General features: G+C 41.9%; 8 protein-coding genes across 8 annotated transcripts; 3 read left to right on the top strand and 5 right to left on the bottom strand.

Moving 5' to 3' along the window:
* Positions 1 to 34: 34 nt before the first annotated feature.
* ATC70_001801 (uncharacterized protein) lies at positions 35 to 1,630 on the bottom strand (the record flags this gene model as incomplete). Its single annotated transcript, XM_064821193.1, has 9 exons — positions 35 to 375; positions 435 to 479; positions 539 to 582; positions 636 to 667; positions 720 to 817; positions 870 to 960; positions 1,010 to 1,035; positions 1,089 to 1,280; positions 1,333 to 1,630. 9 exons carry the CDS (start codon positions 1,628 to 1,630, stop codon positions 35 to 37), a joined length of 1,167 nt encoding a protein of 388 aa, XP_064680879.1.
* A 119-nt stretch (positions 1,631 to 1,749) lies between these two features.
* On the bottom strand, positions 1,750 to 5,467 carry ATC70_001800 (uncharacterized protein; the record flags this gene model as incomplete). Its single annotated transcript, XM_064821192.1, has 15 exons — positions 1,750 to 1,871; positions 1,929 to 2,030; positions 2,085 to 2,170; positions 2,224 to 2,324; positions 2,375 to 2,634; positions 2,689 to 2,770; positions 2,825 to 2,934; positions 2,988 to 3,620; positions 3,674 to 3,762; positions 3,819 to 3,999; positions 4,051 to 4,810; positions 4,876 to 4,939; positions 4,996 to 5,065; positions 5,121 to 5,193; positions 5,249 to 5,467. The coding sequence occupies 15 exons, from the start codon at positions 5,465 to 5,467 to the stop codon at positions 1,750 to 1,752; spliced, it is 2,952 nt and encodes a 983-aa protein (XP_064680878.1).
* Positions 5,468 to 8,258: 2,791 nt separating this feature from the next.
* Positions 8,259 to 9,905, top strand: ATC70_001799 (uncharacterized protein; the record flags this gene model as incomplete). Its single annotated transcript, XM_064821191.1, has 2 exons — positions 8,259 to 8,469; positions 8,527 to 9,905. 2 exons carry the CDS (start codon positions 8,259 to 8,261, stop codon positions 9,903 to 9,905), a joined length of 1,590 nt encoding a protein of 529 aa, XP_064680877.1.
* A 1,827-nt stretch (positions 9,906 to 11,732) lies between these two features.
* Positions 11,733 to 15,760, top strand: MRPL2_1 (54S ribosomal protein L2 mitochondrial; the record flags this gene model as incomplete). The annotated part of the gene is made up of 12 exons (XM_064821190.1): positions 11,733 to 11,953; positions 12,007 to 12,326; positions 12,386 to 12,455; positions 12,507 to 12,546; positions 12,601 to 12,965; positions 13,030 to 13,141; positions 13,199 to 13,360; positions 13,416 to 13,537; positions 13,612 to 13,828; positions 13,882 to 15,045; positions 15,109 to 15,548; positions 15,610 to 15,760. The coding sequence occupies 12 exons, from the start codon at positions 11,733 to 11,735 to the stop codon at positions 15,758 to 15,760; spliced, it is 3,384 nt and encodes a 1,127-aa protein (XP_064680876.1).
* Positions 15,761 to 16,167: 407 nt separating this feature from the next.
* AKR1 (palmitoyltransferase akr1) lies at positions 16,168 to 19,856 on the top strand (the record flags this gene model as incomplete). The annotated part of the gene is made up of 6 exons (XM_064821189.1): positions 16,168 to 16,350; positions 16,413 to 16,610; positions 16,673 to 16,801; positions 16,862 to 17,102; positions 17,164 to 19,656; positions 19,711 to 19,856. 6 exons carry the CDS (start codon positions 16,168 to 16,170, stop codon positions 19,854 to 19,856), a joined length of 3,390 nt encoding a protein of 1,129 aa, XP_064680875.1.
* A 96-nt stretch (positions 19,857 to 19,952) lies between these two features.
* On the bottom strand, positions 19,953 to 20,984 carry ATC70_001796 (uncharacterized protein; the record flags this gene model as incomplete). The annotated part of the gene is made up of 1 exon (XM_064821188.1): positions 19,953 to 20,984. The coding sequence occupies one exon, from the start codon at positions 20,982 to 20,984 to the stop codon at positions 19,953 to 19,955; it is 1,032 nt and encodes a 343-aa protein (XP_064680874.1).
* A 274-nt stretch (positions 20,985 to 21,258) lies between these two features.
* On the bottom strand, positions 21,259 to 21,696 carry ATC70_001795 (uncharacterized protein; the record flags this gene model as incomplete). The annotated part of the gene is made up of 1 exon (XM_064821187.1): positions 21,259 to 21,696. The coding sequence occupies one exon, from the start codon at positions 21,694 to 21,696 to the stop codon at positions 21,259 to 21,261; it is 438 nt and encodes a 145-aa protein (XP_064680873.1).
* A 354-nt stretch (positions 21,697 to 22,050) lies between these two features.
* ATC70_001794 (uncharacterized protein) lies at positions 22,051 to 22,708 on the bottom strand (the record flags this gene model as incomplete). Its single annotated transcript, XM_064821186.1, has 3 exons — positions 22,051 to 22,354; positions 22,404 to 22,510; positions 22,577 to 22,708. The coding sequence occupies 3 exons, from the start codon at positions 22,706 to 22,708 to the stop codon at positions 22,051 to 22,053; spliced, it is 543 nt and encodes a 180-aa protein (XP_064680872.1).
* Between the last annotated feature and the right edge of the window lie 18 nt (positions 22,709 to 22,726).

The raw sequence follows: 22,726 nt of genomic DNA, 5'->3' as shown, positions 1-22,726 counted from the left end.
AATAGTGAAACCGGTCACTGAGCATCACCAATCATTAAACAAACATGTCCTCGACATGCTCGCTCAAGATCGCTCCCTCCAGCTTGATTTCTACTCCTGATGCTCTGTTGTTTGTTCCTTCCTTTGGAAATGTCGCATCTATTAGATACGTGTACGTAAAATCCACTTGATGATCAAAATCGAATCCAAATTTGGCATTGTGGAATTTGCAGTTCTCCAGGTAGCTATCCTTGAAGCAAGATCTCGGATCTATATGGTAATGCGAAAAGTCTAGGTTAGAGAGGTTCGTCTTCTGCAGTTGGAACACGGTAGGTCTGTAAATCATGATTTCATTGGCATTTCTCGGCGGAGGTGGATACAAATGGTGCAATTCATCTAGAGCGATGGTTCAAGTCAGTTCACATGTATACAGAAAGCATCAGATCCAGGGTTACCTTGTGTGATGACAGGCAGATTATTCCACTTTAATTTGAGTAAATCTATCAAAATCAGGGTCAATACTCCACATCACACAGAAAAAAAAAAAAGCTAAACTTACCATTCAGTCTGTAGAACCTTGCCTCTTGCATCAATTCATCCATACTATAAATTAGATCAGCTTCTGATATGAACGACCATGACGGTTTGTGCCTCACATTTTGGGGTCATCAATAATGCCCGCAGGTATCTACAATGTACTTTAGTATCCAAAATACCTAAAAGGATGATGTGCCATATACCCTCAAATCACGCAAATAGTTCAAGACTAATCTAAAGTAGGTGCCATCTCTGTCTATGAAGTATGAATTATCAGCATCGGGCTGAATAGTCCTATCCTCTGCAATTTTCTGAGTCAGTGTAAGGTTGCATGTAATATAACTTTGCCATACCAGAGAACATGGAGGCCAACATGGAATTGGGATCTTTCCGTAGCGTTGTCAGTGAAGTCTCAAACAACTGTCCTCCAACATTGAGCTTGATCTATCACTGTAATGTCAGCAGTTGTTGCATTTACAGCACGCTTTTGTACCTTTTCATCCTGGAATCGTTTGATCTCTAATATGTTCGCACTTAATCATTGCAATCATCATACTTGATGAATCTGTTACCTTTTATGATGCTTTGCTCTTTATGAAACAGCTGCTTCTCAACGATGATGTGTTGCTGATGATCAGCAATGTGTTTCGATAGTTGATGGTATGAATTCTCTATTTTGGAATGTAAATCAATGTTGGCTTTGTCGAAATGCTCTTCTATTTCCTCTAATGCAATCAGTTGATCTTTCAAGTGTTGACTCAGAGCTATATGTCGGTACCATTAGCGCTCTTCCAGTTGATGTAGACGATGACCTACCTTCTTTTTCTAGCCTATAGCTTGATACCAACTCGAGCCATTTCGAAGCAAAGTTGTTTGGATGTTGCTGAAGTGATAACGATGGCCGTACTGGGTCTTCTTCTTGCTCTTCCTCCTCTTTTCTGAGTGGCTTGATAGTTTCTAGCGAACGACTGTTCAAGAGCTGTTTACTGTGATCATGCTGCTGTTTATCAGCTACTCCTCCGTAAGATAACTGCATCTCATCCTCATTGGAAGACTGTGAAGTAGCAGCGAGATGATCGAAAAAAGCAATAGGGTCCATATCATCGTTCAACATGTTTATTATAGAGAAAAAAAAAGTGCAAAAGAAAGAGCATACAAAAACCAAAACAAATGCTTTATATAAATGTATGTGTTACCCCTTTTTGAGCAATAACAAGGTCATGCTTTCATTATTTATTTACTCAATACGTTTGAGCACCTTGAGCATAGACTATCTTCTTGAGTGGAATGATAGTTCCAGCAACGAGGACATTTGCTATGCTTTGATTTGGAGAGCACAATTTTGCACTTGTCGCCTGTAAGCAGTACTATGAATATCTTTGTGTGTGATGTAAATGTCTCTTTCAACGTACCTTCCACTACAGCATCTCTCTCAGATTCTCCTTGGATGGAACCTGATTGTCCATTCACTATATTCACCTGACTTGTCATGAACAGGGACGATAGCTCAGAAGCTAGTTGCAATGTGTCAGCATCCAGTATAGTGCTAGCATCTTGAAAACACTCACCATCCACGGAATCCACCAACTTTCCTAATTTTGAGTTGCTGTCCAAGTATATAGAGATATCAGCCTCTTGCGATGTTCGGATGCGTCTATGAAAAGAGTGAGTTGTTGGCGCAATTGCATATCATTGAGTGCCATCTACTTTTCTTGGCGTGCTGCTTCCAGGACTTGATTCACTTCTCCCTTGAGATGCAGCAATGTCGACCACTTGGCATTCAAATCCTCATTACACCATTGCTCCTCCTAGTACTCTGTTAATACGCCAGTGTGAATGATGCCGAGAAGGTACTTACAGATTTCAGCCATCCTGCCTTGAATACAGACGATTCAGAACTGGCTGTGATTGCCTTGTAGTTTTCATAGATTTCTTCAGCTGTATGGCACACGAAAGGTGCGATCGATGTGGTATATGATTTCAGCACTTCGTATAGCACTGTTTGTGCCATTCTACGAGAATCTGATGATTCAGATTCGTTATACAATCTGTCCTTGATGGTGTCGAAATAAAAGGACGATAAGGTGGTGTTTGTAAAGTTCTGGATGGTTTGAACAGCTAAAGATGGATGCTGAATAACAAGATGCCACACATGTGAAGCACACTATTTACCTCTGTTGAAAGCAAAATCATTGTATGCACTTGTTACACGATCGTTGTATTTGTACAGCTCATGAAGCATGTATTTATCTACCTACTGGAATAAGCAAAACCGCTCCTCAAGTACGCGCAGGCCAATGTCACTTACTTGTTGCAGTTTGCTATAGTCAACATAGTGTTCCTCCTTGAAATCGTGAAGATTACCGAGCAAGAACCTTGCTGTAGTGCGCACCTTACGCAAATTGTCAGAGATTTGGGCTATTCCACAATAAGCTTCTCGATTCAACCACAAAACGCACAGCGATACTTACAGATAATGGAAGGACCAATGCTGACGTCTCTTGTGTATTCACAGTTGGCAACCCAATAACGAAGCACATCACTACCATAGGCAGGGTTCTTTTTCTTGTCTTTCCCGCCTTCTGTGATCAAGATGGGTTCCAGTGTATTACCAATACTTTTAGACATCTTCTGTCCGCGTTCATCCAGGGCAAAGCCATGGGTAACAAGCGTTCCGTAGGGTGCTTTACCAGTGACAGCAATAGAGGTCAACAGAGAGGATTGGAACCATCCACGATGCTGATCACTGCCTTCGAGATAGACATCAGCAACAGGCTTTTGAGGATCTCTGCCTGGCATATTCTGAAGCATCGTCCAGGAGGTACCACTATCGAACCAGACGTCCATCGTATCATAGCCTCTCTTGTATACTTTTCCTTTATCTCTGTATTCAGGCGCAACAAAAATACTGTCGTCCTGCTCCTCCCACCAAGCATCAGTGCCCTTTTCTTGAAGAATCTTGATAATGTATTCCACCGAATTTTCGGTCAGGAGAGCCTTGCCGTCCTGATCATACAAGGCTGGGATAGGAACACCCCAAGATCTTTGACGAGAGATACACCACTCCTTCCGAGACAAGGTAAACTGTTCCAGACGACGAATAGCTAATACGAAAATGAGAAGGAGGCGCATACATAAATGTGGAGCGGCGACTTACAGACTTCAGGAACCATACGAATCTTTTTTAAATTCTCCACAGCTTGCTTTTGTAGATGCTCAACATTGGCAAACCATTGAGCAGTAGCACTGTATTAGGTCAAAATTAACTACCATGCTAAACAGCCTTGGCGCCTTTTACTTACCGTAGCATGACAGGCTGCTTTGTACGCCAATCATAGGGATATTTGTGTGTGTAGTCTTGCGCAATCACAAGTGCCGCGTTCTTTTCAAGCAAATGAATGACAGTATCATTGCCGTCCGTGAATGCCATCTTGCCCTCAAGCTCAGAGCCGGCTTCCTTTGTGAAGCATCCAGCGTCATCCACTACACAAACCAGTCAGCCTACTGAAACCATATAAATGACATTGATCGTACCTGGACTCATCATCTCGATATTGTGTTCCAAACAAGCTTCGTAATCCTCCATACCATGGCCAGGAGCAGTGTGAACTAAACCTGTACCTGATTCAGCAGTAACATGATTACCGCCGATGACTGGCATAGTAGCACCATTTAAGGGGTGTTGATATGTTGAACCTAGCAGCTCTTGGCCCACTACTTGATCCAACTCAGTGACATCAGCGGCCTTTATTTCCTGCTTGAAAGCCTCTACACGGTCCGTGCCCACAATGTATGTTCCCTTCTTGTCTCCATCAGCCACTTGCACTAACGAATACTTCAGTTCAGGATGCACAGAGATGGCCTTGTTGGATGGAATGGTCCAAGGCGTTGTGGTCCAAATCAATGCGTATAAATTCTGGTTTCTGAGGTGTGAATCCCACTTTTTCTTCAGGGCAGGAGCTAATTCTCTCAACGAAAAGCGAACGTGAATTGATTTCGATACATGGTCCTCCCTGTACTCCAATTCTGACTCTGCTAATGCGGATTTGGATGATGGCGACCAATATACTGGCTTCAATTGTCTGTAAATGTGGCCGTTCTTGATCATATCTGTCAACACTCGTAACTGGCGGATTTCATAATCATTTGATAGTGTCAAGTAGGGGTTTTCCCAGTCGCCCATGACGCCCCAACTCTTGAAACTATGGCGTTGTTTGTCGACTTCAAACAGGGCTTTCTCTCGAGCAATTTTGCGAATGTCCGTGGGTGATAGGGTTGCTTCCTTTCCTTTTTTCTAATCGCAAAAAAAAAAATGCCATCAATCATGCAGAAAAACTGATTTTCAGCCTGGAAACTTACACGAATTTGCTCTAATGCCTTGATCTCAATTGGAAGGCCATGGCAATCCCATCCTGGTCGATAACTAACGCAGTTCATGAATCATTTAATCCTCCTACTAATGAATTGTATTGCACTTACTAGACCTTATGGCCCTGGAGTAGTTTGTAACGATTGATGATATCTTTGAGAATCTTGTTCATAGCATGGCCTGTCAATACAAAACATAAGCGCTTGGAATCATGCAATTAAAAGGACGGCTTTACCAGAATGAACATTTCCGTTCGCAAAGGGTGGTCCATCATGAAGGATGAACAGATCTTTTGGGTTGTTTTTCAGCTATACAAACCTTGCTAAGCATGCGCTAATCCTGGACGTCCATGTGTTTATTTACCTGCCAAGTATACAAATCTTCTGTGCATCGATCTCTAAACAAATGCTCTCGTTTGGCTGCTTCTGCTCTCAGGGGAAACTTGGTTTTGGGCAATAAAATTGTCTTGGTGTATGGGTTCTCGGATGCCTTGGCTGATAGGATGGCAGAATTCCAGAAACTACGCTTACTGAAGCTCCCTGAAGAAAGGCGCATTGTGCGCACATGTAGAATAGTTGGCATGACAGAAAGTGGTGAAATGAGCTCAATTGACAGGGACTCGAACTTTTGAATTGTTACTGATCAGTCACTTTGGATGGGTTTAATTGGTCGTATTATGCCCAGCATACACTGGCATTGAGACATCCTCATGATTTATGAAGGAGGTTATGGATCACTGTTGTATGTTACTATCACGCCTTATTTCATTTCGTTAGTTTTGCTCATTTAAAGATTCTTTTAATGCTTACTGCAATCAGAAATTCCTACGGCAGTCTTGATCTTGCGGCATTGATATTTTGTTATGGCTGGATAGCTTCAAAGTTCTCTCAAAAGACCAGTTTTAATCGTGATATATCTTTTTAGCAAATGATTGCACGCAGGCATAAGTCATAATCAGTAGCATCTCATCAAATAGGGTCTGGTGCGTTTTAAAGCTGTATCAGAGAGTAAGATGACGCTTTAAACCACCGGCACAAAGTGGGATCCTAAATTTCCAACTATGAAACGTGCCAGCGCAAGCGCTGTGCTCAATAAATTCCTTAAAGGTACACAGTTCTGATCACAATCTTGTCTGCTTAAAGGCAATCTGTATCACGCCATGTAAAATGGCTCTAGAGCTTGATCAGTCACTAAAATGAGTGCTTTCAGGTATCATTTGAAAAACATGTATTCAAATACGAGAATGTTCTCAACAACTGAAAACGATTGGGTTTCTCATAGTTCTCTCATATCAAACACACTACAGATCGAGGATGAACGGTTAAAACAGGTCATCAATACTTAATGGAATCAAATGTTTCAAACGGCAGAAAGGGTCAGTTTCTGCGCATTCCATGGTCTGTTAGATTAAGTCTACACAATCCGAACAGACAAGCGATCTCTCTCCCTATGAAAAGCGAAACCTGGATATGATTTTAGGTAACAGAAAGCATGGAAATCAACGTGATATGACAATCTGTCCGTTGTTTGCGTCTTTTTGCTTCTGATTTCTAATCACAAAGACAGAGCCTAAATCACCCGATGCCAACGTCAACATTTGTCATTTATTAAAGCTGTGAGCTGATGAGGATGCTTCCTTAATGTAAGGTCTAGGCATTTCCAAGCATTGTAAACAAGCCAATTGTGTTCATATGCCGTGACGACGGATGAGAACTGCCTCTTCATCAGTAGAACTTGAAGAGTCATACGCTCGCTGTACACTCTAGGCGATCACTTGCTTCATCTCGCACCATTTCAGAGAGGTATCATGTGCTGAATCATCCGAAATTGTCATCTTCATGTCCAACAAACAGAATAAGTGTATACCAAGTAAGCTTTCATCTATTTAACCAACAAAATTAGAATGGAGTGCAAGGAGCAGTGTGTTGAAATGCTTCAGCTACATTTAAAGTGTGTGTGTAACAACAGCGGTAATCGATTGACTTGAGTGTACTGTATATGCTCAATTTGCACCACCTTTTGTTGATATGGAAAGCCGCATTCTAGATATTCCCAGTCAATGGCATGCATATCAGAATAAGTTGCTCGCCTTGGATAAATTGTATAACATCTAGCCATGCAACTAAACTCACCTTTTTTCCAATCAGGGCAGCAAATTAAGTTTACAGACGGATAAATGTTAGATTGGCACTTGGTCAATGTAGATAAACGAACAATACCATGTACAGTTCTTTGTATATCTAAAAGGTATAATCCTGTTGATTTGATTAGTATGCTTCCTTAATAGGGGTCGCATTTAAGGCAACATTTAGAAATAAAGTCATCCGTTGTAGTCAGCAATGACCAGGTTATCAGTTTTCGCCCCGCAATTTTGAATTGTCTGGTTATAGTTTAGGACATGAGAATCAGATTCGTGCTTTCAATAGCCGTGGTTACATGATACAGATGTCTTCTGAGGATTCCATCTATTCGGACACCCGCTCGATTAGTATGAAAATCTCAAGTGAATAGACCAAAAAAGTAGAATTTAGATTTGGACAAACATCATGCAATGGAATTCCATCAAAGCATGACTAAAAGATACATTTATAGTGAATTAACAGAGGGATCATCCACTAGGTTGCTGTCAATGATTTTCTGTCTAATTTCCATTTATATGTTTAAAACCTCGTCTCGCTTGGGATTACCAGGAAACCGCACGAGAAAAGGACTAGTTGCATATTTATACACATGTGTGTGTCCAATTAAGATTACATATCAGATTGAAATGCTCTCGTATTTCCGCACTCAGAACTTACATGCTTGGATGTGCTACAAGATGGTTAGCTTAAACCTAAAAAGTTCGAGTAAACGGAGTACGATCTGATATACTTGGCTATCACCGATAATTTAGAATAAGAACAAAAGCTGATATAAATAAATACAAAATAATTTTCACGACAATCTGATATACACTAGTTGCAGGTTTACTTATCTGATCCAAGGACAATGGCTCCAAAAAAGTATAAATTTAAACGACGGCAACTTCGTGTTGGATCTTCCCTTACGTTGATCTTGAGTACTCCAATGTAAAAATGTCTCATCTGTTGTAGGGGATCATGAAGCTGGAGTACAACACAACGGTAACGGAGAAAAAGGACTAGGGTCGTACATTTAAAAAAATTGCAATCAGATAAATTTGGAGTTACCCTTGGAGGCACCATATCAAGGGCATGTATATTTAGCATTTGGATCAGATTACTCTCTACTGCTAATATAGGGTCCATTGATGCCCAAGCCTTTTTTTCGAATTTAAATAAGCTCTGTTTTGTTTGCAACATTTCTTTTTCCTTTTCCAATTTGTTTTCGCCTCTTTTTTTTCATCATTTCAAATATGGATCAAAAACCAAGTGAAAAGGAACAAGTTGCTTCCAATGAAGGTTATCCTACCGGTGTAGCATCTGAGAAATACCTTCAAGACGGTGAAAGCTTCAAAGAAGACGATAAAAGCGAGGAGATCATCACACATGGTGGCGATACTGCTCTTGCTAATGCCCCATGGAAGTATAAGGTTATTGCCTTGGTCACTGCATTGTTGTTTCCATGTAAGTAATGCCCAGACATGCGTCAATTGATTCAGTATACTCATGCTTCCATCCTAGTTGGCTCTCACTTCTCTGCCAGTGCTCTCTCTGCCATGAAGAAGCAGATCACAAGCAATCTTGCCATCTCTAATACCCAATACGGTGTCATCTCTGCCTCCGTATCCATTATTAATACAATCTTCCCTATTGCTGGTGGTGTGTTTATCGATGTCTTTGGTTCAGTTTGGGGTACTCTTGCCATCAATTTCATGATTATTCTTGGTTCTCTTCTCACTGCTCTTGCTGCCAAGTATGAATCATATGCCCTCATGGTAGTTGCTCGTGTTGTATTTGGTATTGGTAGTGGCTTGATTGTCACCATGCAGGAATCTCTGCTTTCTAAATGGTTCCGTACCAAACATTTGTCCATTGCTATTGGTCTTCAACTCTCCATCAGTCGTTTGTCCACCTTCTTGGGTACATTGGTTGCCAACTCTGTTGCCGTTGCCACTGGCGATTGGGTCTGGGCTTTCTGGCTGTCATTCATCCTCTGTTGTTTCTCCATTGCCATGAATTTGGTCTATGCTCTTGTAGTGAAGCATCTCAAGGGACAAGTTGTATTGACTGAAAAGGAAAAGGAAGCCTTGAAGAAGAAAAAGACCTTCAAGTGGAGATCCATCTTCAAGTTCCCTCTCATTTTTTGGCACATTATCCTCATTGAATTCATCTACGCTGCTGTCTGGTCTTCCTTCCAAACTATTGCTACTGATCTTATTCAAAAGCATTTCGGTACCGAAGATCGTTTAGCCGGTTATAAAGCTAGTGCATCTCAAGCTGTTCCCATCGTTGCCACACCTGTCCTTGGTTTCATCATGGATTTCTATGGTCAACGTGTTGTGATCTTGCTCGTTTCTGCTATCTTCTTGCTTCTCAGTTCTGGTTTATTGGGTTGGACCTATGTTGATGCTGTGGTCGGTATGGTATTCTACTCCATCTCCCTTGCTTTCGGTCCTATTGCTATGATTACCTCTATTGGCATGCTCTTGCCTTCAGAGTACATTGGTACTGGTTTGGGTATCTACAAGAGTTCCAACAATATTGGTACTGCCATTCTTGATGTTGCCATTGGTGTTGTTCAAGACAAAACCGCCGGTCAATCTTATGTCAATGTCATGCTGGTATTCATTATCTTGGCTGGCTTCGGCTTCGTCTTGATTTGTGCTCTCTGGTGGAATCAATTCTACTTTTATGGTAACCTTTTGGAAATTGGACGTGCTAAGCGTACTGTTCGCATGCAAGAAATCAATGACAAGGAACTTGAGCTCACATCAAGAGGCAAGGATCCTTACTCTGAGACTCCTGTCAGAAAGTTCAGTTATCCTATCGTCGGTTTCTTTGCCGCTGCCCTCATCACTGCTTGGGTATTGTTCTTTGTTTACTCCATTCACGGTAAATAAGCGCTTTCAGTATTCATGCTATCATCATTACCACCTATCAAAATTATATTATGTATATTTGCATTATTCCTCATTACATTAACACACATTACTACAAAATACTCCCTTCTCTTTCACACTCATCCTCTTTCACAAGAACACTGGCTGTTTCTGCTTTAATTTACCTAAACTTATTATACAATCTAATTTCCTTTTATTTTTTTACCCCAACTCTTGTCTAAATAAAGAAAAAAAATACTTAATGAAGACTCATTCATTGTATATTTTTGGCTTGATAATTCCCCCTCACAAGATACAAAAAGCATAGTACGAATGGCCATCCAGCCAAGAATGGTTCAAAGCCCGCTCTGCATTCTGTCTTGATTTGTTAATTTCTGAACTTTTTGGATTCGATTCGACTTCTTTTGTTAGATTTGACTATACAAAGTGCACTGATCATGCCATACTTTCTAATTGTCTTTTGGCGTACTTTTCAAGACGCATCTAATGGTGGTATTTATTGAGGACGTTTTGAACAAACCTATTGAGTAATTTCAAAAAATATGAATTGACGTTTCTAGCCAAAATGTCTAGATTTTACATGTAAAATTCCCGCAAACAAAGTTTCAGTGGTTACTTTGGATCGATAGAAACATTTTGATTCAATATATACTATAGTAAAAGTCTTCGATTTTGAGGTCAAAAACGCTATCACTTGATTTTCGATGAAAATCATGAGGTATACCTCATGCTTTTTGATCAATTTTTGGTCAATTTTTGACGATCCTGAAAAAGTTGAACAAAGGTGTCAGAAAATTAGTGCTATCTGAGAGTGATTGGTTGGTGCTATTCTGGTGGCCTAGAACGGCTTCTAACGGTAGAAAACACGACTCAAAGGCATACCAATTCGCTGTGTTTTGCACACGTTCAGGTAGTAAGAGGTGATGCAAGTATGCTATATACCCGTATATAAGGTTTTCTCAATGGTGCGAACTGGGAGCATTCTAAAAGAGCTAGATCCATAGCTGCAGACTGTATATATATATGAGTTTTACATGATACTGGAGAGATTTTAGCCCTAGCGAATATTATCCGTGCCCAGATCGCATTAGCTAGTCGCTGAGGGCAGCTCAAGAGCTACTTTTCCACTATGGTTCTTGCAAATAGCATCCGTATTTGACTGTACGCAGTGAATAATGCTCACATAACCAAAGATTCAATGTCTCTCTATACTGCATATTGTCTCATAAAATGAAGCATGTATGTGTGATTCGAGAGGCTTCTTTTGCAGCTGGTCATTATTTTCAGAGAAACCATTGATCCAAATCCAAATATGAGCGTAATAGTGCATGTGTATTTGTTATCATAAATGATAGTCGGTGCTTTGCCAAAGTGAATACTGGCTTGCGCCTAGTTACTTGGTAACAGGTTCTTCCTCAAAAACGCTATAGCTCAGTATCACTGACATAGAATATGGCATGATTGTTCTCAAATATCCGACATGACAAGATGGTGTTTGCAGCAAGTAAACACAGCAACAGATTTCAAACTGACGTATAACACAGGCCATACCTTTGAACGTGTTTATTAAATGAGGTTCTTTCACGCAACAATTGCTAAATTTTACATGATAGCCTTGCTGTCAGACCATCTATTGTCATTTGACAGGAATTGAACAAGCGAAATGAGGATTGCATGGGAGACTGTCAAACACCAGATTTGGGTGTCAAAGATCGCGTATTCCTTTCACATTAAATAATCAAAAAAGGCAAAAAAAAAAAAAAAAAAAAAAAAAAAAAAAAAAAAGTTTTAGTCTTTTTATCATCCTTACTGCACAATCATTCAACAATGACGATCAGAAGAGCAAGAAGCGACAGTGATGATGAGACGAAGGCCCCATCTGCAAAGCACATCAAAATCACCAACGGCGATGCAGAGATGAATGGAGATGACAGCATGGAATCTGGAGACGACAACGACGACGCTGAGGGAGCCAACGCTTCTCCTTCTGAGCCTGCACCAGAGATGCGTAACTTGGATCTGAAGCCTTTGGAAGCCGATGTGGATGGGTAGAAACTTTGCAAACATAGCCTATGATCCAATGCTAAGTATATTGCTATAGATTCGTTGAGGGTTCTATTGTCAAGCTCACATTAACCAACTTTGTTACCTACGACTATTGTGAGATTGCACCTGGCCCTCACATGAACATGATCATTGGCCCCAATGGTACTGGTAAATCCACTATTGTCTGTGCTATTGCTTTGGGTTTGGGTGGTACCCCTGCTTTGTTAGGAAGAGCAAGGGATATCAATGAATTTGTCAAGACAGGTGAAGATGAATCCACCATCATGATTGAACTCAAGAAAGTAGGCACCCGTAATATCACCATTTCTCGTTCTTTCAAGAAGAGTGGTAATTCGAGTATATGGAGAATTAATGGTATGTAGTGTGATGGAGCAGGATGATATGGGTTGGCACCTGATAGTGTGATTGACTAGGTAAAAACTGTCCCTCCAGAGAGGTACAGGCTATCGTCAACGGTTTCAATATTCAGGTGGACAATTTATGGTAACTAGACATTAGATGCTCAAGTGGGAGATACTGAATTTGTTTTTGTAGTCAATTCTTGCCTCAGGATCGTGTTGCCGAGTTTGCAGAGGTAAAATTGCCACAGAATAACAAATTGTTTGCTTGATCTAACATCCGTTACTAGTTGACACCTCCCTTACTTTTGCAAAGAACCCAAGCAGCAGCTGGTAAAGCCGAATTACATGAAATGCAACAAAAGCTCGTTCGACTTCGTGATGATGAAAAGGCATTGATGAAGTCTCATGAATCCGACCTGTTGCATCTCAAGTCAATAAAAGCAAAGAACCAAGAGTTAGAAAGAGATGTGTTAAGAATGCAACAACGAGAGAAACTCCAAAAGAACATCAAGCTACTGGAATCACAAATCCCTCTTGTCAAGTACACTGAATCCAAGGCTAGATATGACCGAGCACAGATTGATTACGAGGCAGCAAAGGACACTTATCAGCGTGCCAAGGACGAAGTTGCTCCCATCAAGAGTCTACTCGAGTAGGTCTACCATCTTGTACATCTAATAGAGACTCGTGTAAGCTAACATGATGAAATTATGCAGCCAAGTTGCAGCAGAAAAGAGAAAAGCGGGCATTGAGTTGGATAAAGCAGAGAATGCCTACAGGACGGGTATGCGAAAAGTAAAAGAGGTGATGGAGTCGATCAAGACAAAGGTAAAGCTGCAAAGCATCGAGGCCAAGCAAAAGCATGTACTCACACAAAGTTCATAGAGAGCTGAAATCAACAGTACCAAGCGCTCTATCGAAGAACGCAAGGCCAAAGTTCCCGAGAAAGAACGTGAGATTGAACGGCTCGAAGCAAAGATCAAACACATGGAAGAGCAACTAGCCAATCGACCCGACGATGACACCAGCCAATTTGAAGATGCCATTGTAAGCTCATTCCCGTGGTACATCTCCAAGGATACTGACTCTACTGCTGTTATAGGCCAAGATCAATAAGGAACTCTCAGAGTTAAACATGAAACAGAACGACGTTAATGGCAGAGGTGACGACGAGAAGAGAAAAATGAATCAGCTTGCAGAACGCATGAAATACATGCGAGCAGAGTAAGTCAATGACGTTTTGCACAATATGTGATTTGACATTTCATTCTTTTTTTTTTTTTTTTTTATCACTATAGACTGGAAAAGCTTGAAAATGTTAAACAAGCCCGTTTAAAAAAATTGGTCGCAGCCTATCCGGATGTTCTCAAGGGGTACAATTGGTTAAAGCAAAACAGAGACAAATTGAAAGGTCGGGTGTATGAACCAGCTATTCTTTTGCTCAATCTCAAGGATCCAAGATATGCTCGCCAGGTTGAATTTGCTATGGGCGGCCCTAGAAGTACCCATCTTAGAGTAAGCTTGATTTTGTGCCTGATTGAGTGTCACAGCTTGACGTATTTTGATAGTCGTTCATCTGCGAACAAGAAGACGATTACAGATTCATGACCAGTATTTTGTTCGATCAGATGAAGCTCAAGATCAACATCAATTGGCCTGACCTCGATCCTAATCATGATTATCAAAAGCCCTGTGCAAATATAGACCAACTCAAAGCTAGAACTGGTTTGGAGCACTTTATTTCTGAAATACTTGAAGGGCCAAAATATGTGGTGGATACAATGTGTCTAGAGTGTCATCTTGACAAGATACCCGTTTCTTTGAATCGTGTTGACGCAAAGGCAATCGTTGATAGTGGTCTCTTTCAAAAGTTTACTACTGGTGACACATTTTACAATGTAAAGACCAGTCTGTACGGCAGAAAATCCACGCAAACAAAAACCAGCGTCATCCCACCCCCTCACTTTCTCGGTAACTCTGTCGACACTGAAGCCCTGGCTTCTCTAAAGGAAGAAATGAGAGGTATCCAAGCTAGTCAGCAACAAGGTGAGATTAATCTCAAAGAAATCAGCCGTGAGCACGACACGATCAAAGCCGCCATGGCAGAGAAGAGACACGCTAAAGAAGACCAACAATCACAAAAGAGAGATGTGCAAAAGAGAATCCAGGTTTATGAGCATGCACTTCGAAGATGTGAGACATACAAGAAAGAGTTGGTGGAGATGAGAAAGCGACCCGAAGAAGACAAAGAGGCAATCGCTCAATTGGAGCAATCGGTGGAACGCATGATTGAAGAAGAGGATGCTGCGTTGAAGAATCACGCAAAATACGTTACCAAGGTCATCGGCTTGTTTGAAGAACGCAATAAGGCCGCTATGCTGTCCCACTTTATGGACTCCAAGGACCATGCCATCAATGCATACGCATCATCTCAAACAGAGAACCTGGAAGAAGCTAAAAGAAATTTGAACATATTCAAAAACGCCTTCTTGCAAGCTCAAAGAGAAACCAAAGAGTGCATGAATGCCACAAAGAATGCTGGAAGAGATTTGCCTGAAGACCTGATAGAAGAGTATAACGAAATCGTGCTTAAATGGAGACAAGCCGAAGGTGGGTTGCAGACAACCCTTATAGAATTAGAGAGTCGTATTGCAGAGGAACAGGGCAAGGTTGCTGGTATTCGTTTTGCTAATGCAAATGCCATGGACCATTATCAAGACAGAAAGAAGAGTGTAAGTGTCTATCCAGCGAAACCTAGTCATTGGCTTGATTATTCACTCATACTGTATACGTAGATTGAAGCATATGAGGCCAAGGCAGAACAGACGAGAGCTACTCTGGAGAATATGCGTAATCAAATTCAAACCCTCAAGGGTCAATGGGCTCCGCTCATCAAGGAACTGGTCGCTCGTATCGATGAAAAGTTCTCTGCTGCCTTCAGCCGTATCAAGTGTGCTGGTGCCATTCAGTTGGAAGAGTCAGAAGACTTTGACAAGTGGGGTATCAACATTCTTGTCAAGTTCAGAGATGCAGAGAAACTGCAACTCTTGACTGGCCAAAGACAATCGGGTGGTGAGAGATCCGTTTCTACTATTCTCTACTTGATGTCACTGCAAGATTTGGCTGCGTCTCCTTTCCGTGTGGTAGATGAGATCAATCAGGGTATGGACCCTCGTAACGAACGTATGATTCATGAGCAAATTGTACAAAGTGCCACTCGTGAAGGAACCTCACAGTAAGTAGCTTTGTTGGATGGAAGGCAAAATCAACCCTATGCTAACCATCACTTGCTTTAGGTACTTTTTGATTACACCCAAATTATTGCCTGATCTGTTCTACAATGATAGAATGCGTGTGCTTTGTATTTATAACAGTGAATGGTTGCCCGAGAAGATCAAGCCATTGCAAGCTTATCTAGATCATGCAAAAGCCACTGGAGTGTTGTGATTCGAATAGTATACCCCCCCCCTCCCTCTCCCCTCTTTTTTCTTTTCATCTCTTTATTTGCGAATTTTAATGATAAAAACGCTGTATACCAACATTTCATTGAGATGCTATGAAATCTGGCCTCGAAATCAGCTCAAAGTGTACCTTGCGAGCTTCGATGGAGAAGTACCATGCGCTTTGCAGTAAGGCGCATGCACCTTTTTCAACAAAGAGCTTTCTGCTGAACGCTCAAAATATGAAAGCACCTTCGTCAGACTGTAATGTGTGCTTGACACGAGACAACATGGGAATGACGATAGTGAGATTTGCAACGCATGAACAAAACATTTAGTCACAATTTGCAAAATAGGCTCCAATTACTCTTTTTCTTTCATTTAGAAAACACAAAAAAATTCCTGATACCAGCAATGAGCGACTATCAACAAATATCTATAAATCATCATAAATACAACTATGAGCTGGATCCTGACTTGATCTTCAACTTTGATAGTCAAGTTGTCGAGTATGTCTACACAGAAGCCAATCGAGTGCGCGAGACAAACGACACAATCACCTTGAACGCCCTGAATTCGCTTGACAATTCGCCAGAGGTAAAGTATAGCATCTTGACAAGCAAGCATACAATTACGATTGTCATTAACCGCCATACCAGCTACGTAAAATTGAATCTGTCTTGTGCTGCAAAACAAATCAGGATCCTTATTTACTGATTATCTGCAGTGATGACAACCACAACAACTATATGTTTAGCCATAACGTCAAAACCAAGGTATCCAAGGCTGTGGAGTACAATAAGCCTATCAACGGTGATATAACACATACAGACATGACATGCTCACCATTTACAGTGGTACAGTATATGATTGATTGTTAATTTTGGTAACTTCTCACATACCCCTGCTGTTGTTATAGGCCTATGTGGATAGAATTAACACAATAGACACTAAACCCTCATTTGCCATGGTGATTGGTACCAAGAAGGATGATGCTACCTTGGTATTATTAACACTAAATTCAGCAGAGGATGTCATGCAAGTTGAGGTAAGTTGATACGTGGGCTTCGATAGAAATCAAATAATACCCACACTGATATATACGCAGTTGACAGAGACCTTCAAGACAATTGGAAAAGACAAACCAGACATTGGCCATATCACAGCCATTTGTATACTGGCAGCGGATAAAGGAGATAAGCGCATGGGCCATAGTGATCCTCAGATCCTGCTGGGCTTCAGTCAAGGTGCCATTCTGATCTACAGAATCAGAGCCCATGTGTACTCATACAAGGCCTCCAGAATCAGAGTGCCAGTTGACTTGTCAGAGTTCACCGAATTTCCCGGATGTAAGTATAAATAGGGTTTAGCAACGAATGCCAACGTATCTGATACTAAATACACATCCAGATCCCATTACACAGTTGTCCTGCGCACGCTCCTATAACAGCTTGTTGATGAATGTCGCTCTTGCTCAAGAAAAGCCAGACGAGATCAAGTATCAGTACCGTCGATCTTACATCAAAGTAGTAGAGACACGAGGCGATTTTACACGAAGACAACGAGCCATCATTAATCCACCCGAGAGTATTCAATCACACGCCAAAATACTCGAGACCAAATTAATACCCTCCACCACCACTGTTGAAGACAGCACATTACAACTCTCTATTATTTTCCAAAATGGGGACAAGACCTATGATTTGAATATCTGGGAAGTGTCGCCAACAAAGATCAATCAAGCACTGATACTGGCAATGGATCAGCAGAGCTGCATTGATACCATGGCTAAATCAGAAACCGTCAAATCACTCAAATTGGATAGCAACGGCTACTTGAATCATGTGCCTCAAAAGATTGCTGATATTATACTGGAGGAAAACAAGGATGATGATGTGAAGCATACTGCAGCTACCAACAGTACCAGTCATTTGGTGATTGACGAGAATGCAGCAGCTACTGACGACAGCATGGCACATGCTACCGAAAACACAGCCAGTACTGACCAGCATACAGAGAAACCATCCACTATGGATGAGGATATATCAGCCCCTGAAGAACCTGTAGCAGTGTTGGATGCAGTTGCAACTGAGGCTTTGAATGTGCCTGACGAGGACGAAAAAGAAAAAGCGACAGATACGCTAGAGAATATCGTAGAAGATTTAGAAGAGATTGAGCAAGGTCAGCATACGGTAGATGAAAGCACAGAACCGCTAGAGACGACAGGTGTAGACAATCTGAGCGTCGTAGCAGAGAATCCCATTCATACTGGGGCCAACGCTAAAAGAGAGAGTGAGAATACTTCTGCTGACGAGTCGAGTACAAAGCGACAAAAGTTACATGACGCTAATAACAAGAATGCGGCAAACTCGACCATCTTACTTGAAAAGAAGTTGGCCATATCACTGGAAGAAACTGCAACGTTGGCAACAAAGCAAGCATCAGGCACTGCTGCTGTGGAGGAGGAGCCTGTGGACAATACGCTTGTCAAGGAGGAAGGGGCTGCTGTCGTCAAGATGGAGGAAACGCATATCATCAAAGCTGGCGAGGAAGTACAAGAACAACTGACCGCATTAGAAGTGACCATATTGGAGAATGTGGTATTGGAGGAGTCCAACGAAGAAGAAAGCAGTGCAATTGAAGATGGCTATGTGGTGATCGACAGAAAGGATATTCCAGAAGTCATGCTTACTGAGAATCTGCCTCTTGAACGACAAATGGAGGATGAAACTAGTACGAATTCGATGGATGAGGACGCACTTTTAGAACACGACGATTCTATGAGTGATATTGTCGTCGAGCAGCCTGACCAGGAACAAGCAGAAAAGACAGCAGACGCATCTCCAATTGACATTACTATTGAGGATAATCACGGTAATCTTGTTATCGACGATCATGCAGAGAGAGATAGTCAGATGGCCATTGAAGAGGAGGAAAATGCAGACATGACAACTCGTGAAACTGAAATGCTGGATGAGGACAAGGAGCGACCTGAATATGACCAAGATGGTGATGGCCAGGACTATGCCGATCAAGCAGAAGATAATAGAGGAATGTTCAACCAAGCAGCATACGATGCATTTCAAAAGGAAGAGCCTACTACTATGGTCATTGCTAGAAGCGAGGATGAGAATGAAGATATAGACGAGCTGGAAGATGGTGATCAGGAGGAGGAGCAGCAAGAAGAAGCATTTTCATATCCTACTCAAAGCGACACTCATGAAGATCAAGATGTGCGAGAAGCATCATATCTTGAAGAAGGAGACGATGAAATCCACGACAGCGGTGCTCTTGAGAAAGATCCTATTCAAGACAAGGATCTCTTGAATGAGGAGGATAGCATCAAATTCGTCTCTGGTGGCGAACTCTCGGACCTGAATGAGTCTTCTAATGGCAGTACACCTCAGCAACAACTGCCTCAACCCCATACAGCAAATACCATCGACTATATCCCTGTGAGAGACGAGGACTTGTTGAGGTTGTTAAACACGGAGCAAGACACTACTAGTGATCTTATGTATATTGATGTGTATGCCACTACTCCCTCTCACACTACCATAACACAGCCAGAACCTGCAGTAGCTGAACCAGAGCCTGTGGATGAGAATGAAGTAGCCTACACAACCATGTTGGAATTCTGCTTTGGAACTACGAATGTGGAGTTGGACACTCTTTCACAAAGCGATGTAGATGCTATGGGAAGCTATTGCTGGCATCACTCCAATATCCAGTTAAAGATGTTTATGCTGAAATACTGCTTACTTCATCAAATGCAAAACGAGGGCTTCCTTATGGCTAAAGCATTGTTGCGTCAGTGGAAGAAGTCCATGACAAAGGAGGAAGTGGAAGAGTGTATCGCACTCAAGGAGTCAATGAAGGTGGATCCATCTGTCCAGTTTGGAGGTAAGTCTGCTATGCTTCAATGACAGTCATTGTAATACTAAACTGCTCATGAAGATGTCTTTAATCCATTCAGTGAAAATGCAAGACGAAAGTTAGCACAGCAAAAACAAGATTATCTCAAACCAGCCATACCCATCGATTTCTATGAGTCACAGCAAGGACAAGTGTATCTCGATTACTATACAACTGGAAGCAACTAAATGTATATATTATACAAGCTGTATTTAATTGAAACATAGCATTACCATATAAGGAAAATTTGCTATATAATATCAAAACAATAATATGTAAATTCTTTATGATATAACACGGCTCTCGTCCAAAAAGACTTTGTTCGCACTTTTGCATCGCACATTGATATAACCAAAGACCACATCCTGCAGCCATCCCTCCTCGGTGTAGTATCTTGCACGGCTTGGATTCCATTTTTCCCGCGAGATTTCGTTGTAACCAGTGATTTGGTTGATTTTGGATTGGTCCCGCACTGGTCTCGCTTCGCAAGTGTCATTGTCGTGCTTGACGGAAAGATGCAACCAATCTTGACCGTTCATACACAAATAGCGAGCACCAGAAGATGCACGACTTTCTGCCGATTGGTATGGGTGTCGTACTCGATAGAGTACTAATAAATCAAGATCGAGGGGCTGCAAATCTATACTGATTTTGAGCTGTTGGTTATCGTGGCTCTGCTGTTGTTGGCAATCATACATGATGAGTCGCTTCAATTTAGGGCAGTGCCGAGACAGACAGTCCGTGATGGACGTCGAAAAGGCAATTTTGTGCAAGGCTAGCTCATGTAGTCTGGTGGATGTTGGGAGATTTCGCTGCAAACATGCTTGTTCAGATAGTTGCAAGGTAGATCCACTCAGTTTAAGAGTTGTCCATGTCGGAAGGATATTAAATATTGTATCCAAATCAAAGCCATCGCCTTCGTTTAACGTACTGACATAAGACAAGCTGACAGCATCCAATTCCAGGTGAGTGAGTCCCTCAAAGTCATGCAGAGGTCTAATGGTATCTCGCCACGTGCCTAATGGGTTCATATGGTGGTTGTGTCTTGGCCAGATGGGCAATCGTATGCCAGTCAAGTTGACGCTGTTCTCCTCTGATGTGAGTGCCTGAATTGATTTCTCGACGCCTTCACAGTCTAGGCCATACAGCTGAGCATCGATTTCGGTCAAGAAGGGTTTCTTCCTCAGTGTTGCTACAAACCTAGGAGTAAGCCAGAGAGGTGTACTCAAGCCACGAATACGCAAGGCATGCAAATGCTGATACTGTTCTGATATCGTCTGGAAGGACTCTCTGATCCTGTGGTTTATCACTTGCATGGGAGGGGGCGCAAATACTCCACTGAAAGGAGAATGGACCAAATCCAAGGTCAGGGATTTCTTAAGAGCACATGTGTGCCTTATATACCATCCACTGATTCGATTGCAAGGTACCCTCCAGTCTGAGATGCTTCAAGCTCTTTTGTGGCGGTATCGTTGAAATAGCAGGCTGTATCTGGTGAATGTAGGAGTTGCTTAATCCAAAATTAAAGTGATTGATGAACTGCAGATCAGCCAGACAAGGTAGATGTCGATGTAATCTATCCTTGTGCTCTTAAGAAATCACTGGCGTCTTGTATTTGTTGTGCAGTTCGTCTCGTTCAAAGATCAATTGAGTGAGGTGCGGTGTGTAAGCGAGCAAGTCAATAGCCGATGTTGGATGTTGGATCATGTCCGCATTGCCTCTGATGTGTAGATGTGTGAGCTGAGTCAGCTTACTGCCATTTTCTGCCATGATGTGCGTGAATAAACTGAAATTGAGCGTGGGCAACTGACGTAGCTTCAGCAGCAGAGATCTAGGTAGCATCAGCGAACTGGAAGCCCATTGATTCTGATCAAACCTCATTGCTTCCATCCACGGACAAGCCTGATCCAGAGTATCCAGCATTTCCTGAGTTACTTTCAACTGTTCATGCTCCACGATGCGTACGCCCAGACCCAATCTGAGTGATGCTGTCTTCTGAAAAGAGACATGTCGTACCAGACTGCCCATCTGGCAATGGCTGTGCAGTGTGGATTGTAACTGGCTCAATTTTTTCATTAGACAAGAGATGAATGTATCTATACAAACACTACAAATATGCTGGATGCCACGCTTTGCAGACTGTCAAGCAGCTGTATTGGTCATTGGAATCCAAGTATTCAGCGATATGCTCGAGTATTTCTCTTGGCAGTATCATTTGGCGAGGGAAGATGGAAAGAAAGGCAGTTTGGCAAAAGGGAAAAATCAACAAGAATAGACATGCCCTGTTTCTTTTCCAATGGATGTCTTTGGAAAGCTTATTTAGTCTGTTAGTAAATGCACCAATAACACAAGATCTTTATGCACTTTTGTGTTCCAAAGTGTTTATTCGACCATGTTTGGTCTAAATGCGTTCATCTTGACACGATCCTTGTCTACAGGCTTCTTGTCTACAGGGCCGAATCGTGAGGGCGGCCATAATATGTAGGTTACTTTGGCTTCAATGAGGCCTATGGGTACTGTGCCAAACGAATTGCTGTCTCGAGAATGGAATGCTTCGTCGCCTTCTATCCACACATGTCCTTCAGGCACTGGCACAGCTTGGTCTTTCTTTCGAAGCGGAACAATCGTATCACCAGGCAATGCCATGATTCGCTTAGTGATGATGCATTTTGGGTCAATTGGAGATCTGTTGCGTATTAGATGGCAGGGATTTCAATCGGATGGTGCATATTTACTTGAGTGTCACTACTTGGCCTCTCTCAAATTTGTGATTTGTCGTTGACCATTTATCTAGTAATACGACATCTTTTCGCATCATGCTGGAGTCTGGATTGAAGGTAGGCTGATGCGACATGTGTGAATACGCTGCACACTGTGTGAGATGTCAACCCCGAGATTCAAACCCTACCTGCATTGATCTGCCACTGATGGTAGCATAGCTGTATCCATGATCTACAAAGAAAATAGCAGCAGGAACCCAGGTTAATGCAGTGATTACCGAAGCAGTGTATGGATTGCTTCTTAATTTTTGAAATATCATGGAAGATAGGAGAGGGGA

This window comes from Mucor velutinosus, assembly GCF_035048745.1.
Source record: "Mucor velutinosus strain NIH1002 chromosome Unknown tig00000093, whole genome shotgun sequence".
NCBI classification, from domain to species: domain Eukaryota; kingdom Fungi; phylum Mucoromycota; class Mucoromycetes; order Mucorales; family Mucoraceae; genus Mucor; species Mucor velutinosus.
Note: the sequence above shows the minus strand (reverse complement) of the source record. Positions and strands in the feature narration are given on the sequence as shown.